The sequence below is a fragment of the Ostrea edulis genome, chromosome 8 (assembly GCF_947568905.1).
Source record: "Ostrea edulis chromosome 8, xbOstEdul1.1, whole genome shotgun sequence".
NCBI classification, from domain to species: domain Eukaryota; kingdom Metazoa; phylum Mollusca; class Bivalvia; order Ostreida; family Ostreidae; genus Ostrea; species Ostrea edulis.
In genome coordinates, this window is record NC_079171.1 from 31,329,081 (window position 1) to 31,354,178 (window position 25,098).

At 34.4% G+C, this 25,098-nt stretch overlaps 1 protein-coding gene across 1 annotated transcript; it reads right to left on the reverse strand.

The window, feature by feature from the left end:
* Positions 1 to 6,674: 6,674 nt before the first annotated feature.
* On the reverse strand, positions 6,675 to 21,475 carry LOC125663080 (ficolin-1-like). The gene is made up of 4 exons (XM_056147554.1): positions 21,470 to 21,475; positions 19,938 to 20,034; positions 13,914 to 14,075; positions 6,675 to 7,580 (listed from the first exon to the last, which is right to left on the reverse strand). Exons 1-4 carry the CDS (start codon positions 21,473 to 21,475, stop codon positions 7,333 to 7,335), a joined length of 513 nt encoding a protein of 170 aa, XP_056003529.1. The 3' UTR covers positions 6,675 to 7,332.
* Between the last annotated feature and the right edge of the window lie 3,623 nt (positions 21,476 to 25,098).

Consider the following 25,098-nt stretch of genomic DNA (forward strand, 5'->3'; position numbering starts at 1 on the left):
TATGATTGTTGTATATTCTAAGTTTATGGTCATCAAGCTTGTTGGAAAGCTTGGAATTTGACAGGAACATTGCAGAAACACAAGAGGACACATACTGAAATCTAATGAATATGATGTCTGTGGGGAGACATTTGAACAGTCAGACAACACAAATGCACTTGTAAGAAACTTGCAGATACACATGATGCAGTATTACAGTGATGAGTGACAGTCGGAGTGATGATAGAGCTTGTGTGGTGTCTGTTGGAGGGTTTTAGTCAGAAGGGAAGCTAACAGAGACACGAGGATAACTGCCGACGAATCTTAGGAATGTGACGTATAGTGGGGAGGTGTTTCATCGGAGGACATTTACAGACATACACACACTAGTGATGAACATTATAAATGGGATATGATTTTGACTACGGATAACTCCGTTTATTTGATTAAGATATAGGGCTCACGGCGGGTGTGACCGGTCAACAGGGGATGCTTACTTCTCCTAGGCACCAGATCCCACCTCTGGTGTGTCCAGGGGTTCGTGTTTGACCAACTATATATTTTGAATTTCTTACAGGAGTTGAGATGGATCACTGTTCGTTATCTTCACCTTTCTGTCCTTTCATTAAGTAGATAGTTGATTAGATATCTGAATTGAAGGTTGCACATTTCTACACTTGCATGTGCTGTTATATCATATGAATGATTTCATACTGCAATAACATATCACATACATGTGCAAATCTTAAATTTCAAGTTATTTAATTGAAATTTTAGAGAATGATATACAGTTAGTATTAGACTAATCCTTGTATTTATTACAATAAGACAAGATTTACACACTATGGCACATGTACACAGTTTGGTGTTAAATCTAGGATCTAAAGAGGGCGCACATATCGTATGTTCAAAAGGGCACTTTTCGTCGTGGCAAGACAATTTCGGGACACTTTCATTGTATCATGCTATGATCGTAATAGAATAATCATTTAGCCTCTTAAAAAATTGATACCTGCTGCCTTGATTTTAAACTTTGCAATCAACCTTGTGAAATAAAGAACAATTGTTTATATTAACAATTTTTTTTAAATTATGGAGAAAAAAGGGCATTGCCATTGTGCAATTATAAAGGGCATGGCGCCAGCCAAAAAGGACATGGTGCGGCCCCGTGCTAGTTTGCTTTAGATTTAACATTACTGTTGTGTCCGTCCTCACGCCTCCAAAACCTTGGACATAATTAATCACAAATGTTCCTGGAGACAAGGACTTGCAGATGAAGGTTTTTGAAATCTCAAGGTCAATCAGAACATGTACATGTAATAGTTCCTTATTTCAACAATTTTTCATCTCTTAAATCTTTCATTAGAAAATGATCATAATTGATCACAAATATTCCTCGGGACAGGGATGTAGGACCAAGGTCATTTTGGAAAGGTCAAGGATATTCAGACATATAACTTATAATATAAGGAAAGAATTCCTTATTTCAAGTTTTTGAACAGGTATTGACAATAGTTCTTGGTCTTTTTGACCAAGGTATCAAGGTCATTTTGGATAGGTCAGGGTTGCTCAGAACATATACCTTGTTTGAGGGAAAAAGCCCTTGTTTCAATAGCTCCGGGTTAGAATACATGTAGGTCTTCAGAACCCATTGCTTGTTTTAAGAGGCGACTAAATGGGGCGGTCCTTCGGACGAGACCGCAAAAACCGTGGTGTGGCACAATAAAGATCCCTCCCTGTTCAAAGGCTGCAAGCGCTGAGCATAGGCCTAAATTTTGCAGTCTTTCACTGCATGGCAGTGGTGACGTCTCCATGAGTGAAATATTGTCGAGAGGGAGGTTAAATAACGATCATTCAATCAATTGGTTTCCGGATGATAACTCGAAAAGTTTACAATCTAATCATATGAAACTTTGATATATTATTGGGTACCAGGTAAGGAAGACCCCTGTTGATTTTGGAGAAAAATGGTCAAAGGTCACAGTGACCGAAAATAGAATGAAAATTTCAGAAAAATTTGGTTTCCGGATGATAACTCCGACATAGTGCAGATTCAAATTTGTTCAAATCATGACCCTTATTCAGATAATGAAGTGAAAGGCAGTTGACAAGTGAATCCACTTATCAACCTTGTTTATTGGTTGTGACTGTGACAAATGTGTTACTATTAAGGGTATAGCCAGTGACAGCTTTGGCAATGGAACCCTGGAAGATGCCTTTCCTGCACTTACAGTACTTATTTCTGTGAGTTTACTTTAGGTAAGTCCATTTAAATGTCTAAAAATGCCCTAATTTAGATATATATATATTTTTAAATTTTATTCCTTATGCTAAAATTTCAGATTCCTGCAGCCAGGAAATTTGATGTCTGTTGGAAGGCATCTAATCATTCAGGAACATGGTTCGGCATACACGTCGTTAAGCTTTATTGTTGTGGTGTCAGTAACATTCTATGGAAAGAAGTGAACCTCAGGAGACATGCTTGTGAAAAACCTGATAAATGTGAAGTCAGTTATGTTTGTTTTTCTCTTTGTTGTGCATCTATTGGGAATTTTTCATTGATATTGAGACACCACCAACTGTAGGTGAAGTACAATAAAATTTAGTCTAGACCTATGCTGAACGCTCAGGACATTGAGAGTTCTTTAACATGTCAATGTCTGTCTGAAATAAGACTCTTGCATTGAAGAACGTTTGTGTCCAAAAGACCTTAGTTGCCGAGCTGTTGCTCTCTAGGAAAATATTGGGACAGATCAGAGAGGTTCAGATCCACCCCATTTGTCGCAAAAATTTCCCCGAGAGCTACAGATCTGCTTATAAAAAGACCCAATATCATGATGATCAAAGGTCAATACACATGTTAACCTAGTACAGGTAGATTAAGTATTTGGTTGTCATGCCAAAAGTGAGGCTATAATTTGCCACCTCCCAGTCACAAAGTTAAAGCTCTACCACTGAGCTATATGACCGGTAGTTTTTAATGTGATAGAACACTGACAGACATGGGAACATACACTGGTGGTTAATAACATTTATAGCTCACCTAAGCAGAAAGCTCTAGTGAGCAATTCTGATTGTCTGTTGTTTGTCTGTAAACCTTTTAGCTGACCTGAGCTTTTCTGATCACCTGTTATCTGTCTGTAAACTTTCACACATTTTTCGACACTAAACTTGGCACAAGGCAAGGAGATTCAAGTTTGTTTAAATGAAGGGCAACACCTTTCTCCCAGGGGAGATAATTATGAACTAGCAAAAAACATTGATTTTTTAAAAAAACATCTTCAGAACCACGGCTAATTTCAACCAAACTTGGCACAAAAAAATACTTTAGGGAAGGGGACTTAAGTTTGTTCAAATGAAAGGCCATGCCTATCCCTAAGAGGAGATGATGGCAAAATAGTGAAAATACATAACATGTCTTAAAAATATTCTTTTCCAGAACCACTGGGCCAATTTCAAGCAAACTTGGCACAGAGCATTTTGGGTGAAGGGGAGATAATCACAAAAATGCAAAACTAAGTTGGGTCATTTAAAAATCTTCTCAAAAACCACAGGACCAGAAGAGCTGAAATTTTCTTGAAAGCTTCCTGACATAGTACAGATTCAAGTTTGTTAAAACTATGATCCCAGGGGTAAGTTGGGGTCAGAATAGGGGATCAAAATTTTACATGCGAATATAAAGGTAAATTTTTTGAAAATCTTCTCAAGAACCACTGAGTATACCAGGAAAACACAAATTTACATGAAAGCTTCCTGGCATAGTGCAGATTCAAGATTGTTAAAATCATGGCCCCGGGGTAAGGATAGGGCCACAATAGGGGATCAAAGTTTTACATACAAATTTATAGGGCAAATCTTCAAAAATCTTCTCAAGAACGACTACGCTAGAAAAGTTTACATTTACATATAAGCTTCCTGACATAGTGCAGATTCAAGTTTTGGGCCAAATAATTTTACATTTACAAAGAAAGCTTCCTGAAATAGAGCAGATTCAAGTTTGAAGATATCATTGCCCTTAGGTGTAGGTTGGGGCCGTAATAGGGATCTAAGTTTTGCATACAAATATAAAAGGAAAATGTTTAGATATGGGCCAATGTAACTCAGGTGAACGATGTGGCCAATGGGCATATTGTTATATTTTCGATTTCTTCTCCCGAACTACTGGGTTAATTTCAAGTGAACTTGGCAAAAAGCATCCTTGGGTGAATGGCTTTCACGTTTGTTCAAATAAAGAGCCATGCCACTTCAAAGGGGAGGCAATCACAAAAAAATGCGTGGGACCATTTAAAAAATTTCTTTACAAGAACCACTGGGCCAGAAGGGCTGAAATTTACATGAAAGTTTCCTGACATGGTGCAGATTCTGATTTGTCAAAATCATGGCCCCCGATGGTTGGATGGGGCCACAATAAAGGATCCAAATTTTACTAATATATAGAGAAAACCCTTTAAATGTCTTCCTCTTAAGAACCATTGGGCCAAAGAAGTTTACATTTACGTGAAAGCTTCCTGACATAGTGCAGATTGAAGTTTGTAAAAATTGTGGCCCCCGGGAGTAGGTTGGCGCCACAATAGGGATCGAAGTTTTACATGCGAGTATATAGGAAAAGTCTTTAAATATGAGCCAAAGTGATTAAGGTGAGAGATATCCTGTTGTTTCCTAGAAAGGTGAAGATAACGAATAGTGATCAATCTTATAATTTCTATAAGCAATACAAAACAGAGAGATTGGCAAACACGGGCCCCTGGATATACCAGAGGTGGGACAAGGTGCCTAGGAGGAATAAGCAACCCCTTTCGACCGTTCATATTACTGTATTTAATTTCTGTCGAAATTCCCATTCGTTGATTTGAACATATTTTATTGTCAATTAAACTAAAGGATTGAATACAAGTTCCAAAAATTAGATAATCTTTTACTTTGAATATTATACAATTACATGTGCCATACAATGTATGAATGACTATTTAGATATTCATAACTGTGAAGAAAACAGAGAAAGCAGGCTACTATCATAATGTTTGTCGCTTACATTGTTACTATCTAACGCTTGAATACTAATTTGGAGCAAAATCTGAATTAAGGTAGTACTCTACATCGTCATAATGGCTGACTTCCCTTAAAAACATGGATGAAAAAATCGATATCAGCAATATTTGACTTTTCCTTTTCCAGTTAGATACCTAGTCGAGTAGCTCAGTAGGTTAGAATACCGACTGCTCACCTGTAGGTCACAGGTTCGAGTACAGCAGGGGTTTTAAATTTTTTACAGATTACCTTCTACTAAAACTGTATTTTTTGACAAAATAAAGTAAATTTGAAATTTTTCAACTTCAAAATATTTTTGTACATATCCTCCACTTTTCATCTACATCAAATTTCTCTGGTGTAGCACAACTCCTTAAAACGCTTCGGAAAGAGATCCATCACCCTACAGGGATAAATCCAGATGAAAGTTGTTCATAATTAATGAATTACGGAAATCTTGCACCCATTACAATAGACACACTATATATAATAAGATTGATCCGCGAATTATTCACAGCTGTAGAGCATTCATTAAAAAATGGTTACCATCACAATTTGTAAAGATATAAAAAGAAAAATATTGAATATCTCAATGTTAGGAATATGTTACTGATATGATCACGTGGCACTATTGATAGAAATAAGGTTTAGGGTATGAAATGTCTCTAAGAAATAATTCACATTCGTATAGAGACAAAAATTAACAGACGTACGAAACTTTATAGAATCTGTGTACGAAATATGTGTATGTATCAAAATAAGATATCTTTATGGTGACTATTTGCTGGTATACAAACATTCTATTTTTAAAAGGTGTTTAAAGATATACATATTTACAGTACATGCATTAATCATGGTAATTAACCATATACCACAATCATGTTTTGATTAAAGAGGTACTCTACAACATCATAATAGCTGACTTCCTTTTAAAACATGGTGGGAAAAATAAATTTCAGCAATATTGGTTTATTTATTTGAACAATTCTCGCCTAGCTGAGTAGCTCAGTAGGTTAGCACGTCGACTGTTAATAAAAGAGAGAAAAAAAAAGCACGTCGACTGCTGAACTGTAGGTCGCGTGTTCGAGTTCAGCAGGGTTTTAAATTTTTTTCAGATTGATTTCTACTAAAACTATATTTTTTGACTTAATAAAGTAAATTTGAAAGTTTTCAATTTCAAAATAGTGTTGCACATATCCTCCACATTACATCCATATCAGATTTCTCTGAAGTAACGTACCTCCTTAACATGATACAGATCATGTATTACATAGAATATGATGGCCATTAGTCTGAGTTTAATTATTACACTTATACTAATAAATGGAATACAACTCAATCATTCTATACAAAGTGAAACAATTTGATACCCAATAAATAATTATTAATTGCTGTTATAAAATTTAGAAATTCATTTCAAAATTAAGGATTATCTCCCTCATGCATAGCTCTTATCCTTGGACGAATTTGGCTCCACGTTTTTGGCACGGTGTTTTTGGCTATATTTAGCTCTAAAACTTCATAGTTATTTCGGATTTCAAACATTTCGGTTGAGCATCACTGAAGAGACATTATTTGTCGAAATGCGCATCTGGTGCATCAAAATTGGTACCGTATAAGTTTTACATTTGGAAATACCTGATAATTTCATTCATATTTATGAACTGCCAGTTACTATTCTATCTTCATCGTAGAATTATATCTGATGTAAAATAAGTATATCCAGGTATCTGTTAATCACGGTATACATCGATATTAAGGTATTTGTTAAACACTTCATACATTGATGTTAAACACGGTATATATTGATGTTAATAGATTTGTTAAACACGGTATATATTGATGTTAATAGATTTGTTAAACATGGTATATATTGATGTTAATAGATTTGTTAAACACGGTGTATATTGATGTCAATAGATTTGTTAAACACGCTATATATAGATGTTAATAGATTTGTTAAACATGGTATATGCAGATGTTAATAGATCTGCCAAACAGAGGATATATTGATGTTAATAGATCCGTTTTATTTCCCCCTATACAGTGTATAGATGTTAATAGATTTGTTAAACACGGTATATATACATATGTTAAAATATTTGTTAAACACGGTATATGCAGATGTTAATAGATTTGTTAAACACGATATATATACATATGTTAATATATATGTTAAACAGGGTATATCCAGATGTTAATAGATTTGTTAAACACGGTATATGCAGTTGTTGATAGATTTGGTACCCTGTTGATGTTGTTATATTTGTTAAACACAGTATAAATTGATGTTAAGAAATTTGTTAAACACAGTATATATCGATGTTAACTGCTGGGTCTGATCTTCATCTCAACCGCTTTTAATGATAAATAATTCTTCCATCTCATCCAATACATGTGATCGGGTCCATCCAGAGCAGAATTTTCGTATCGTCCATTCAGGTTGGCATGAGAGCAGGCGTTGTACCACCAGCCCCCGTGATGAGCTACACCACAATTACCTTGGGCGAAAATATCATTATCCTGATCCCATGTAGTGAACTTCATCCCATTGTGCCATTCTAAACTGTCTCCTGCAAGTGAGTATTGATCACTGTTATCAACATAAACTGTCTCCTACAACAGAGTATTGATAACTGTTATCAACATAAATTGTCTTCTACAACAGAGTATTGATATCTGCTATAAACAGCAACTGTCCCCTACAACAGAATATTGATAACTGTTATAAACATCAACTTTCCTACAACAGAGTATTGATAACTGCTATAAACATCAACTTTCCTACAACAGAGTATTGATTACTGTTATAAACATCAACTGTCTTCTACAACAGAGTATTGATAACTGTTATAAACACCAACTTTCCTACAACAGAGTATTGATTACTGTTATAAACATCAACTGTTTCCTACAACAGAGTATTGATAACTGCTATAAACATCAACTGTCTTCTACAACAGAATATTGATAACTGTTATAAACATCAACTTTCCTACAACAGAGTATTGATTACTGTTATAAACATCAACTGTCTCCTACAACAGAGTATTGATAACTGCTATAAACATCAACTGTCTTCTACAGCAGAATATTGATAACTGTTATAAACATCAACTTTCCTACAACAGAGTATTGATTACTGTTATAAACATCAACTGTCTTCTACAACAGAGTATTGATTACTGATATAAACATCAACTTTCCTACAACAGAGTATTGATAACTGCTATAAACATCAACTGTCTTCTACAACAGAATATTGATAACTATTATAAACATCAACTTTCCTACAACAGAGTATTGATAACTTATAAACATCAACTGTCTTCTACAACAGAATATTGATAACTGCTATAAACATCAACTGTCTTCTACAGCAGAATATTGATAACTGTTATAAACATCAACTGTCTCCTACAACAGAGTATTGATAACTGCTATAAACATCAACTGTCTTCTACAACTGGGTATTGATAACTGTTATAAACGTCAACTGTCTTCTACAGCAGAATATTGATACCTGTTATAAACATCAACTTTCCTATAACAGAGTATTGATTACTGTTATAAACGTCAACTGTCTTCTACAACAGAATATTGATAACTGTTATAAACATCAACTTTCCTACAACAGACTATTGATAACTGTTATAAACATCAACTTTCCTACAACAGAGTATTGATTACTGTTATAAACATCAACTGTCTTCTACAACAGAATATTGATAACTGTTATAAACATCAACTGTCTCCTACAACAGAGTATTGATAACTGTTATAAACGTCAACTGTCTTCTACAGCAGAATATTGATAACTGTTATAAACATCAACTTTCCTACAACAGAGTATTGATAACTGTTATAAATATCAACTGTCTTCTACAACAGAATATTGATGACTGTTATAAACATCAACTGTCTTCTACAACAGAATATTGATAACTGTTATAAACATCAACTTTCCTACAACAGAATATTGATAACTGTTTTAAACATCAACTTTCCTACAACAGAATATTGATTACTGTTATAAACGTCAACTGTCTTCTACAACAGAATATTGATAACTTATAAACATCAACTGTCTCCTACAACAGCGTATTGATAACTGTTTTAAAGATGAACCTTCACAATCAATCAAAATATTTAACATTGGACTTTGATCATGTCTGCTTTCATATTATGAGGGGGAGATCGAGATCGACTTTCCTCATGTGAGATTTGTTTGTCTCATACTGCTGCGACGTCTTTTGATTGTGATGTAATACGTTACATGGTGTTGATTGTGATGTAATACGTTACATGGTGAAGTCAAATATTTTGTAGTTTTCTTTACATTTTAATTTGATATAGCTTTCTGATGGACAAGCTTGGAATTTTTAGTTAACATTTGTGTATATTTATGTATATGTACAAACTACCATACTATCAACGACATGGCTCCTGTTTCAGCATTAGGGTTTGTGATCATCATAGCCATCTTGTGTAGCGGTACCACTGCGCGTCTTGTCAGGGGAGATAATCAGACGTCATTACCAGAGGGTGAGGGTAGGTTTTTAAATTAATTTAAATTTTTTACTAGGCACTTGATCCCAGCTCTGGTCTATCCAGGGGTCCGTGTTTGCCCAACTATCTATTTTGTATTGCTTGTAGGAGTTATGATATTGATCACTGTTCGTTATCTTCACCTTGCATTTATAGAATCACCCATTTTCGGGTGCACCATTTTTGCCTGTCTAATTCGTTTTTGGATTGAAGTTCAAAGGAAAATTTTAATAATTTTGAATTTTCTCGAAGCTCTTAAATGTATGCACTAAATTGTGGGTTACATGTGGATAAAAAATACTTCATCATTTACTCGTGTGGAATAGGGAAGTTCCATCTCTTGAACAATATTTGTTGTCTAGCACGCGTCAGAGCCCAGTTCTTGAATGCGAATATTGTCTCATCGGTGAAATTCCCCTACCCAACACTCGTACTAATGAAGGATTCGATTTTCCTTATGTTCCCGAGGTTTGCATTGATATTAATGATTATTTTGCACATTTTATTGTGGAACATCGAGTTTACAAGGTTTGATTTCGATCAATAATCCATATCATTAATTGTTTACATAGTGATAGTACTTGCGGACATATACTGATAATACTTACTGACACATACTGATAATACTTACTGACACATACTGGTAATACTGACACATACTGATAATACTGACACATACAGATAATACTTACTGACACATACCGATAATACTGACACATACTGATAATACTTACTGACACATACTGATACTTACTGACATATACTGATAATACTTACTGACACATACTGATAATACTGACACATACTGGTAATACTGACACATACAGATAATACTGACACATACTGATAATACTTACTGACACATACTGATAATACTGACACATACTGGTAATACTGACACATACCGATAATACTGACACATAATGATAATACTGACACATACCGATAATACTGACACATACTGATAATACTTACTGACACATACTGATAATACTGACATATGCTGATAATACTTACTGACACATACTGATAATACTGACATATACTGATAATACTGACACAAACTGATAATACTGACATATACTGATAATACTTACTGACACATACTGATACTTACTGACATATACTGATAATACTTACGGACTCATACTGATAATACTGACATATACTGATAATACTGACACATACAGATAATACTTACTGACACATACTGATACTTACTGACATATACTGATAATACTTACTGACACATACTGATAATACTGACACATACTGGTAATACTGACACATACAGATAATACTGACACATACTGATAATACTTACTGACACATACTGATAATACTGACACATACTGGTAATACTGACACATACCGATAATACTGACACATAATGATAATACTGACACATACCGATAATACTGACACATACTGATAATACTTACTGACACATACTGATAATACTGACATATGCTGATAATACTTACTGACACATACTGATAATACTGACATATACTGATAATACTGACACAAACTGATAATACTGACATATACTGATAATACTTACTGACACATACTGATACTTACTGACATATACTGATAATACTTACGGACTCATACTGATAATACTGACATATACTGATAATACTGACACATACAGATAATACTTACTGACACATACTGATAATACTGACACATACTAGCACATACTGATAATACTGACACATACCGATAATACTGACACATACTGATAATACTTACTGACACATACTGATACTTACTGACATATACTGATAATACTTACTGACACATACTGATAATACTGACATATACTGATAATACTGACACAAACTGATAATACTGACACATACCGATAATACTGACACATAATGATAATACTGACACATACCGATAATACTGACACATACTGATAATACTTACTGACACATACTGATAATACTGACATATGCTGATAATACTTACTGACACATACTGATAATACTGACATATACTGATAATACTGACACAAACTGATAATACTGACATATACTGATAATACTTACTGACACATACTGATACTTACTGACATATACTGATAATACTTACGGACTCATACTGATAATACTGACATATACTGATAATACTGACACATACAGATAATACTTACTGACACATACTGATAATACTGACACATACTAGCACATACTGATAATACTGACACATACCGATAATACTGACACATACTGATAATACTTACTGACACATACTGATACTTACTGACATATACTGATAATACTTACTGACACATACTGATAATACTGACATATACTGATAATACTGACACAAACTGATAATACTGACATATACTGATAATACTTACTGACACATACTGATACTTACTGACATATACTGATAATCCTTACGGACACATAATGATAATACTGACATATACTGATAATACTTACTGACACATATTGATAATACTGACATATACTGATAATACTGACACAAACTGATAATACTGACATATACTGATAATACTTACTGACACATACTGATAGTTACTGACATATACTAATAATACTTACTGACACATACTGATAATACTGACACATACTAGCACATACTGATAATACTGACACATACCGATAATACTGACACATACTGATAATACTTACTGACACATACTGATACTTACAGACATATACTGATAATACTTACTGACACATACTGATAATACTGACATATACTGATAATACTTACTGACAAATACTGATAATACTGACATATCTGATAATACTGACACAAACTGATAATACTGACATATACTGATAATACTTACTGACACATACTGATAATACTGACACATACTGGTAATACTGACACATACCGATAATACTGACACATACTGATAATACTGACACATACCGATAATACTGACACATACTGATAATACTTACTGACACATACTGATACTTACTGACATATACTGATAATACTTACGGACACATACTGATAATACTGACATATACTGATAATACTGACACAAACTGATAATACTGACACATACTGATAATACTTACTGACACATACTGATACTTACTGACATATACTGATAATACTTACGGACACATACTGATAATACTGACACATACTGATAATACTGACACATACAGATAATACTTACTGACACATACTGATAATACTGACACATACTAACACATACTGACACATACTGACACATACCGATAATACTGACACATACTGATAATACTTACTGACACATACTGATACTTACAGACATATACTGATAATACTTACTGACGCATACCGATAATACTGACACATACTGATAATACTTACTGACACATACTGATACTTACTGACATATACTGATAATACTTACGGACACATACTGATAATACTGACATATACTGATAATATTGACACAAACTGATAATATTGACACATACTGATAATACTTACTGACACATACTGATACTTACTGACATATACTGATAATACTTACGGACACATACTGATAATACTGACACATACTGATAATACTGACACATACAGATAATACTTACTGACACATACTGATAATACTGACACATACTAACACATACTGATAATACTGACACATACTGATAATACTTACTGACACATACTGATACTTACAGACATATACTGATAATACTTACTGACACATACTGATAATACTGACATATACTGATAATACTTACTGACACATACTGATAATACTGTCATATACTGATAATACTGACACAAACTGATAATACTGACATATATTGATAATACTTACTGACACATACTGATACTTACTGACATATACTGATAATACTTACGGACACATACTGATAATACTGACATATACTGATAATACTGACACATACAGATAATACTTACTGACACATACTGATAATACTGACACATACTAACACATACTGATAATACTGACACATACCGATAATACTGACACATACTGATAATACTTACTGACACATACTGATACTTACTGACATATACTGATAATACTTACTGACACATACTGATAATACTGACATATACTGATAATACTGACACAAACTGATAATACTGACATATACTGATAATACTTACTGACACATACTGATACTTACTGACATATACTGATAATACTTACGGACACATACTGATAATACTGACACATACTGATAATACTGACACATACAGATAATACTTACTGACACATACTGATAATACTGACACATACTGACAATACTTACGAACACATACTTATAATACTTACTGATACATACTGATAATGTGGTGAGTTAGAATATATAAGACAATCCTACCTGACTTGTCTGACGGTCCCGACACATTAAGTTGGTATTTACTGCTCTCGTTTTCAACTTGAAAGATTGAGTAACGATAGAACGCTGTCTCATTATCAAAACTCAAAAGATCTACCCGTAGTTCTTGATGTGTCCTTGTTAAGTTGTGAATTGCATCGTTTCCTGTTTTATAAAAAGAATATTGGTACATGGAAAGAAACGATATGATTGCATATTCAATTTGCCATAGAGAAATGCAAAATAAACTTTTTACAGAAATGAAATGTTATTTTTTGCTTCTTCTAGGATTTTACGGCATCTTGGATTCGGAGCTTACCGCAATGCACTTGATCATATATTGAGCATTCCTTGATAAAGGCTTCATGTACGCAAGTAACATTTTTTTTCGTTTATACATTCTAAGCGTTTGTGTCTCTCAATAGCAATCTGAAATATTAGATGTGGTTTATTACTGATACCTACATGTATTGATTTTCAATAATAAACTGACTATTGTTAAATAACCTTGTAACTTTGCATTTGAGACTTTTTAAAAATTTCTTTTCCTGATTTTTAAGTTTCTTACACAGTACATGTTTTTATCAATGGCCGTTTTAATGCGTACATATAAATCTTCTGTTTTATTTCTTTAAATTCTGATACTCTGCATAGTGTTCTACATAAAAACAAAAACAAACAGAAAACTTCCTACTGTTTTTCTATTTTTGTAATTTTACAGATATAAGTTCTTATGTCATACTGTCGATTACTTTCATGTGTTATAACCGCCGTAAAATGGCTGAAATATTGCCAAAACGGCGTAAAACCCCAATCAATCAATCAATTCTGTGTTATAAAATATATTGTTGCCCCCCCCCCCCTCTCTCTCTCTCTCTCTCTCTCTCTCTCTCTCTCTCTCTCTCTCCTCGGAGTCATTTGTTTTACATACAGCACAAAATAACTTTTATTAATATTATTATCATCAACATTAATATCATTATCATTATTATTAAGTGATTGTTATTGTACCGAAGGCGAGGATAAGGATTGACTGATTTATTTTATATTGTTTAACATTCCTCTCGAGAATTTTTCACCCATACGGTGACGTCACCATTGCCGGTAAAGGGCTGCAAAATTTAGGCCTATGCTCGGCGCTTACGAACTTTGAGCAGAGGGATCTTTATCGTGTCACACCTGCTGTGACACGGGACCTCGGTTTTGCGGTCTCATCCGAAGGACCGTCCCATTTAGTCGCATCTTACGACAAGCAAGGGGTAATGGGGGATCTATTTTAACCCGGGTCTCCACGGGAGCGAGGATGACGAAGAGTGATCGATCTCATAACTCCTACAAGAAATACAAAATAAAGAGTTGGGCAAACACAGACACTTGGACATACCAGAGGTGGGATCAGGTGTCTAGGCGGAGTAAAAATCTCCTGTCGACCGTTTACTGTCCTATATCTTATAATATATCGTATATCCTATATATCAGCCCTATGTCTTGATCAGGTAAACGGAGTAATACGTAGCCAAATCAGTGTATATGATTGCAAGCGTCAAATAGAGGCTCCGGGGACAAATTGTGCGTGTACTAATCGGGTTACTTTTTTGAAATATAATATTATTTGAATTTTTTTATTGATATTAAGCTTAAGTGATTTATACGAAACAAGGTTACTTTTCCTTAAGTAAAAAATAAATTCTACTTTTTTATATTTATACCTACTGATATCATTTGGTTTTAATTTGCTATTCAAAAGCTCAGGTGAGCTTTACTACCTTTTATTACTCGTCCTACACTGGGCTTATTCCAAGAGAATCACTGGGGAAAGGGGAGATATTTAAGAAATTGTGGGAATGTGATGAAATTCGTAAACTTTCTCAAGAACTGTTGCAAAAGTTTCTGTTAATAGTGTAAATTATTATTATTTCTTGTTGTTGTTGTTGTTGTTGTTGTTGTTGTTACAAATAATGATTTTCAGGAGATGAGCGGGGCCGCGATAGGGGGTCAGAATTTTAAATGGGGGATATTGAAGAACTTTGAATTTGTATTGCTCAAACACAACATGATTTTACTTGGTCATATGAATAAGCAAGCATACCAAGCAATATACGTTGAAGGACAAGGGCAGGGTGGGGACACGGTAAGGATTCTAATTTTTATACCGGTCGACAGGGGGTGTTTACTCCTCCAAGGCAGCTGATCCCACCTCCGGTGTGTCCAGGGGTCCGTGTTTGCCTTACTATCTATTTTGTATTGCTTATAGGATTTATGAGATTCGTTATCTACGCCTTTGATACTGGTATACATGCATAATGAAAACTTTGGATTTACATGTTTTAACAGTAACACGACCATGACTAATCCCATCATATCCTAGGGTAGCGCAGACTCATCTTGGTTCAAATTATGGCTCAAGTAAGTTGATTCGGGCCACAATAGGGAATAGAAGTTTTACATGGGAACATATACTTTAAATATGCTTTTAAAATAGTGAATACAACAAGCACCGGTGAATGTTTTCAGTTCTATATAAAATTAATAATATGGATAATATGAAAAACATGGACCCCTGAATACCCTAGAGGTGTACCGAGGAGAAATAAGTGCCCCAGTGCCCCGGTCTCACCCACCATGACACCCATATCTTGATTAAGTAAAGGAAGGAATCCGTAGTGTTTGTAAAGATAGGCTTAACATTTGGTATGAAATGCGGCAGTAAGTACTCGACTCAATGACAGGTTGCATACTATTGACAGCCATAGAATTTGCGAAATGCTGACTTAAAATGAAACTGTTTATACGTGGCTTCTGTCCCTGAAGATGATATCAAGTTCTCACTGAGGGCCATTTTCGGCTCTTCGTAGCTCTGATTCTCCGTGTCCCGATATCCTTTTACTAACTGAACCCTTAGTTTCCCCAGACATGAATTAAACCACAAAGTTTAGACTCAATAGCGTAGAAAACGTTATAATTTCTTTATATGAGTATTTAGATAAATCATTAATGATCTAATTAGAATGTGTATATCATCCATTGATTCATGTCAATTTTATATATTTACATTTGCCAATGCACTTCCTTATATGACAGTACTAATGAAATCGATGTTCAATTTCGTGCGACATGAATTTGGTCACGTGATCAGTTTGTTCTTGCGTATGAATACAATCACTGCTTCAAAAGTCAGTTCCTATCTTTTCACCTGGCTTCTTGCTTATGCAATGCAGTGGAGGATTTAGACCCCCCCCCCCCCTTCTCGCCACAAATTTAAATAATAGAAATAGTGTGAGTAAAATTCCAGATTGGCACCCAAAATGGCTGAGTATTTTGACTAATACTTGACTTTCACCCCCCCCCCCCCTCGTAAAACCTGGATCCGCCACTGCAATGGCATCGATATCATAACAGAAATAAACGCAGCAGGATATTTATACATATTTTTATTTTGTAAACAAACAAGAATTTCATCAATTTATAAAACAGAAACATTAAATATACCGTTCTCTTGTTTTATTTTAAACACTTTTAAATACCGTCTGCAACTTCTGCATGACGAATTTAAAAAAGTTCTATGATATTGGAAGCGAAATATGTAGATCTAGGCAGAGTTATAAGCCTATTTACTTTATGATGATAAGTTAACCTGTTGTTTCCTGACAACTTCCATCACGGCTATGACTCGGCATGATCATAAGCGAGGCTGGTTTCAAGGCTCGAAAAATTTACATGTTCATGTCAGGGTACCGGTGGGGGTCTTCATTAAAATCCTACAACAGAAATCTCTCAAGTGAACAACAACTCCGTCAGTTCGTTTTTATTTTCTGAAGGTAAATAAAAGACGCAACCTACCTGCACTTTGTCTAATTCTGTCCTACTGTCTCAAATCGTCTCCTGCATGACTACAACCACGAGTCCTAACGATGATCATGTCGTTGTTTCTTTCCCAAAACCTGACAAAGATCTTAACATTCACTTGACCCATCATATCCACCATCAATTCTCTCAGATCCTTTGAATTTCTGTCGAAATCTGTGATCAACAATTGCGTTTTCAACTTAGTTAGCTAGACCGACACCAGTTTCTCCATTGCTGATCGCGACCAAATTTCATCACGGATGTAGTTTACTCCGCTCTTCTTGTCGTCATATCAGTTAACTTTACGCGCTAAATTACCTTTATTTTACACATGTTTTGTCTTTTTTAATATTTTCAATTAAATATCTATATCTTATATTCACTTTGATGTAAAACTTATACGGTACCAATTTTGATGCACCAGATGCACATTTCGACAAATAATGTCTCTTCAGTGATGCTCTACCGAAATGTTTGAAATCCGAAATAACTATGAAGTTTTAGAGCTAAATATAGCCAAAACCAGCGTGCCAAAAAAGTGGAGCTAAATTCGTCCAAGGATAAGAGCTATGCATGAGGGAGATAATCCTTAATTTTGAAATGAATTTCTAAATTTTATAACAGCAATTAAATATACATCCGTATTTTCAAGCTAGTAACGAAGTACTTAGCTACTGGGCTGTAGAGACCCTCGGGGACTAACAGTCCACCAGCAGAGGCCTCGACCCAGAGGTCACAATGTAAAACTTATACGGTACCAATTTTGATGCACCAGATGCGCATTTCGACAAATAATATCTCTTCAGTGATGCTCAACCGAAATGTTTGAAATCCGAAATAACTATGAAGTTTTTGATATTGTTCCTAATTTTTTATTCGATAAAACTCTAACGATCTATATTTTGTGTTCTACGATCGTTATTTTTGTCATCTGCTACATAATCATGGAAGCTCGGTAAGAACACAAATCAAAATAGAAAATATAAATATAAGAAATAAAATATCATTTTTGAATGTTATTGGGATATGACATGAAGTTGGTACGTGATCAAATCTACTATAACGCCCGAAGGGCGTTATAGGATTTGATCACGTGACCAACTTCATGTCATATCCCAACAACATTCAAAAATGATATCTTATTTCTTAATAGTAGTTTTCATATTTTAAACTTTTACTATAATGAATTACACTAAAAAATATGTTTTAGAGGGAAAAAAAACCCAGTTCAATTTGTAGTAATTTCCAATGACCTCAGATGATCTTCTGTTTATCATATCTTTTTATCCAATTTATTAAAATGCCAATATTCTGGTTAGTCCTGTAAGTATCGATGCCATCTTGAAATCATAGTAAAATAATTAAAATCTAATGACATTCAGTAAATGTTTTTGACCATTTTCCTTGAAACCTCTATCCCCAAAAAGATATTTTTAGAAGTTCTGAGGAAATTTGGACGGAATTTTTGGGTAATTTGTTTTTGTGTTACGTGGAAAGTACTTTCACATAATATTGTCTGCACATGGACTGCTTGTATGATGGCCATTGAATATATTCAAATTACAACCTGTTTGTTTGTTGTACATATTTTTGGATCTACAATTGCTAAATTTGAGCCTTTGTGTTTTTCAACATTATTAGGTTCAGGAGTTGTATCCATGGAAACAAACTCATTAACATATATAAAAATTGTCATTTTTCAAAGAGGAGACACCTCCTTTCTGTGATAAATAGATTTTCAGAAGAATCGAATTACTGTCATCTCGGCATTATATGCCCTTTAAAAGATTAGTAGCTCCCTGCCCTTTTAGGGTGATTTTAAAAGCTGCAATTTTCATATTTAACTGGAATATTACCACGATATAAGCCTAGCAGTACGATAATATTACGACACGTAGCTGATGATAGAATGTGTATCACGGTACCTTTAAGATACTATGAATAACTATATTGCTTTTAGTATCATTTAATTTCATTTAATGGATTTTCAGAAGAAAACGTTAGAAAATTTGCAGGTAAAATTTGCAAAGGGTTTCATTTTGGTACAAAACTACGTCCGGTACGATTACTATTAAATATATTTCTAGTGATCAATGCATCGCACGTTTTACAATTTTTACAGGACATTTTGAGATCGAGCACATGAAAAGGAATCATCAAAAATATGAAAAGTACTCTTACCAATCCAGTAGTTTCTGGTTGGGTCTCCAAATCCGTTCTTGTATTCCACCCAAGTCTTATAGAAGTCCGTAGAGCCATCCACTCGTTTTTGGATAACCTACAATATATATATATATATATATATATATATATATATATATATATATATATATTAGACGGTACAAACAACGAAATACAGTGATATGACAAACAGTTCTTGTATTTCCATTCTCCTTGAATGCTGATTTACTTGTTTGTTTTTGTATCAACCAAAATCAGACGATTTTAAAACTGTATACAGGGATGTTTACTCCTCCTAGGCACCTGATCCCACCTCTGGTGTGTCCAGGGGTCCGTGTTTGCCAAACTATCTATTTTGTATTGCTTGTAGGAGTTATGAGATTGATCACTGTTCGTTATCTTCACCTTGGACGTTAAAGTTATGGAAAATGTACGAGGCTGTCCAAGGGGCGAAATATGACAGGGAGATATGATGTTTGAGAGGGAGATACGAAGTTTTGTCTTCCCTGACACGTGACTGTCTAGACCAATCAGATTACGCGTTGCATAGAATTCTCATACTGAGGTATAATAATCACGTTTGTCTTCTTTTTACTAGCTAGGACAACACAGCTTATCAAACTAATCCCAACATATGAAAGAATTGTCGTTATTCTTCAAAACTTCAGCAAAATCTAAGCTTATTCTGTTAAACTGTTCAAACAAAAAATTTGAAAATAATGCACTTGGACATATTATTGTGCAGTACGCTTGTACTAGATATTGACCCATGTCACCTAAACATATTCGAAATATTTTATTTTAGAATAATATTCGGGAGAGTTCAAATGCGGTGACGTATTAAACTGTTTGTTTTGAAAAACTACAATTCCCTAGATCTAAGCTTGTTTTAGTTTTTGACCAAATAGACTGTAAATTTTGTCTTGATATACTAACATTTGATATTCCATTACTAGGGACTGGACTCAATGAGCAATTTATAACAGCGTTGTAGACAGGCTATTCTAGTATGTGAATTCAACTTCATTGTAGGTGGTATACATCGGACATTGCATTAAAAACTTTGAAAGGTGAAGATAACGAACAGTGATCAATCTCACAACTCCTATAAGTAATACAAAATAGATAGTTGGGCAAACACGGACTCCTCGACACACCAGAGGTGGGATCAGGTGCCTAGGAGGAGTAAGCATTCCCTGTATGCTAACCAGTGATATCTTTTACTGTAAATGTTTGTAAAGATATTGAAAAAACGTTGAATCATATGCAATTGATTTTTGCTGGATTTCGAAAGGTTATTCCGACCCATAACAATGTCATGTTTAATCCCTACAATTCAACACAATTTGAACACCGTGTTTAATGTACTAGTCCCAGTTATAAAACCGTGCGTTTTGATACAAATAAGTTTCCCATCTAAGTACACTTCCCCACAAAGTTTCTGTCCGGAGGATACGAATTTTTCTGTTTCTTTTAATATTGCCTATGGGATACGTTGATCACTCTACTGTAGCGCGTGCTATAGTCTGTACCGCCATGTGTACGTGACCTCTCCCACTATTTGCATCTAAAATTGATGTAAATCAAATCCTCGATTCATATTATTTCATTATTCTTAGAATTATTCATTTTTATAGTTTTTGCTGTCCTTCGGATGAGACCGTAAATACCGAGGTCCCGTGTCACAGCAGGTGTAGCAGGATAAAGATCCTTCCCCGCTCAATGGTCATAAGCGCCGAGCATAGGCCTAAATTTTGCCGCCCTTCACCGGCAGTGGTGACGTCTCCATATGAGTGAATTATTCTCAAGAGGGACGTTAAACAATATTCATTCAATCAATCAATCAGTATCGATTACTTAATAGATCGATTTACAAAACGCCAAATCTGCTTAAAATCTAGAGAATGTTAGCGTTCTGATAATTTATTGAACGCTAACTTTGCATTGCGTAAATTGTGTGCGCCCGAAACATTCCGAGTATGAGCGTTCAATATTGACCTTACCGTAAGGTGGCAGGGGACAGTTTCTTTGGTTTTGAAACATGTGGATAGGGGGTATACACCAAAGTCAGACTATGGCAGACTAATGAAAAATCATATTTCCCTTTTATGTCAATACTTGTATTTCATATTAGTGTAGTTAATAAATTATGACCCTAAATTACATGTAATCTATAAATACTGGTGCTGGTGCACAAAACATGCTCTGAGCAGGTTCCCCTTTTTTGCTTTGATTTTCCCTCATTTGGGCTAATCCGCACCACCCCCACACCATCACAGAACCAAACATGGGGATTTAGACACTGTGCACAATCAAGAACCCTATCTGCCCTTCTCAAAAATCTACCTCTCATATGGGGTCATCCACCTTCCCTCACAGCTACAGACCTTTTGCTAGACCCTGCATGTTTTCACCGGAATTTCTTCAACAACTGACCACGTGTCTTAGTTTCGTATTTGCACCCATCTATATGCTAGGAATCATGGTGACACCTACATGTTGTATATCAACATTTTTACTAAGCACTCAGCTACATTTGACATGCATCCTAAAATTATTGTATACATTTTTACACATGTAATATCACTTCAAATACGGGGTAATTCCATTTTTTGAAAAAGTTGACCGGGCCTATAGTGCGAAACTGTCCCCTGCTACCTAACAACGTAAACAAGCCAAAATGGCAGACGACGGTCCTCCGAATCTGACAGAGCCGGTATTTGATATTTACTTAAACAAAATGTTTTATGATGTCCCCATTCACAAAATCAGTTTGTTTCATGCATCAAATTGAATGATGGGTTTAATATTGAACAGTTAAGAAATACATGCTAATATTGCACACTTTCACTGTATACGCCAATATTGATGAATTCTCGTCTATTTTGGAGTATTTTGAATGAAAAGGGATACAATTTAACAGCTAAATACTTTAGCTATATAATAAAAGGGTTATTGAACTTACATTGGTGAAAAGAGGTTTAGGAGTTAATTAAATTTTTTTTATTTTTCGATAAATACATGTACATGCATCATTTATACAGACAAAATATACACGTGTCACAGACTCGTAAATTACATTTTGTTTGAATTCAAAACAAGAGTAATTTTAGAGGAATGCTGCAAAAAATGTGCATGGGAACATGCGTCCGTGTTTTCCCAACTATCTATTTTGTATTGCTTATAGGAGTTTTGAGATTGATCACTGTTCGTTATCTTCACATTTTTAATGCAACTACGAGTATAGTGTATCGATGAAGTCAAACTTCCACGTGAACCCACTAGGATATAAGGGTATTCATGAGAAAAATCGCGACTAATCGTACTAGGCTATAAGGGTATTCATCAGGAAAATCGCGACTAATCGTACTAGGCTATAAGGGTATTCATGAGGAAAATCGCGACTAATCGTACTAGGCTATAAGGGTATTCATGAGAAAAATCGCGACTAATCGTACATGCGTAGTACACAATCGAACAAAGTAAGGGTTATGCACTAATTCATGGGTGTTTTCCCCCATTGTATAGATAGTGAATTTAAACACCTCTTCTCTCGTCATACGGGACAAATCTTATATGGATTGAAACTCTAAGCGAAAGAAGAACCATGACTACCCAAGTATGCATATAGAAATTATACCATGCAGAACCCATAACAGTTGTGTTATTTTTCCAAAATAAAAAATAAAATATCTACGAATCCACCAAAAAGATTAGTATAACCCCCAGGCCTCGATCCAAAATACATTAATGAATCATAAACTATTATATTACATACTGCATAAAAGTAAAGTTTTTTTTTTATCGAAGCCTTGGGGTAATGTAAATTGTTGCATGTATGTTTCATGTTCTGAAAACGACCGGAAGTTTACATTCCATGCACAAAATGAAAATATTTTTTCAAGTTATAGATTTAATACAAATTGTAATATTTAAAAAGTACACAAAGGGAATTGTTCCATTGTCTTTTTACTTATTCATAATTGATAAGATATGATTATTTTAAACATGTTAATAAATTAGAACCGGATCTGCGCCATCGTCTGAATCAGGTTACGTGTGTATCGATTTTTTCTCTCCATACTTTCAAATAGATGATATATATATATATATCATGATATATACAAATAGATATATACAAATAGATGATATATATATATATATATATATATATATATATATATATATATATAACCGTATATATATATACTGCTATGTATACAATTTTGTAAAGCTTCTGAAGATGTAATGAAAGCGCTAAAGCTTTACGGAGGATTTCTGTGTTTTCTTTTCATATTTTTAAAATATATATACATGTATATATATCAAGAGACATACATTACAGTCCCGTGGGGATTCGGGTTAGAATAGGTCCTCAGTACACCTTGGTTGTCGTAAGAGGCGACAAAATGGGGCGGTCCTTCGGATGAGACCTCAAAAACCGAGGTCCCGTTTCACAGTAGGTGTGACACGATAAAGATCCCTCCCTGCTCAAAGGCCGTAAACGCCGAACATAGGCCTAAATTTTACAGCCCTTCACCGGCAGTGGTGATATCTCCATATGAGTGAAAGATTCTCGAGAGGGACGTTAAACAATATTCAATCAATCAATCGTATATTACATAAACAAATATCACATACTACACACTACGAAAAGACGACACATATTGATTTACATTGTTAATAGGAATGGAACACTAATATATGTTTCGTTAAATTGAAGGGCTGGGAAGGGGAGAAGGAGTATAGACCAATGTCCAGTACTTAGTGCTTAATTCTGTTCAAGTAACTTACAATTAATATCAAAACTTCCATGAATAATCTGTAAAAAAAATAAAAAAATAAAATAAAAAAAAAAAAAAATAAAAATAAAAAGAGTAATAATATCAGACACCCGAGAACAAAAGCACGATGAAATCATATGATAACATGCACATGTAATTATAATCGGGTATGTTACATTGTTATCAAAAAAGGGAGGCAAGGTGAAGTTGACTTCACAATTATTGTCTGAAAATTTTTGACAAGCAAAAATAAACAAATAAAACAAATCCAAAAGCTCCAAATCCTTAATCGTGGATGGGGAAGGGGGGAGGGGGCAAACGTTTCGTCCATCAATTAAATGGTTCCTTAAATTTCATAGTTCCTATATAAATCAATG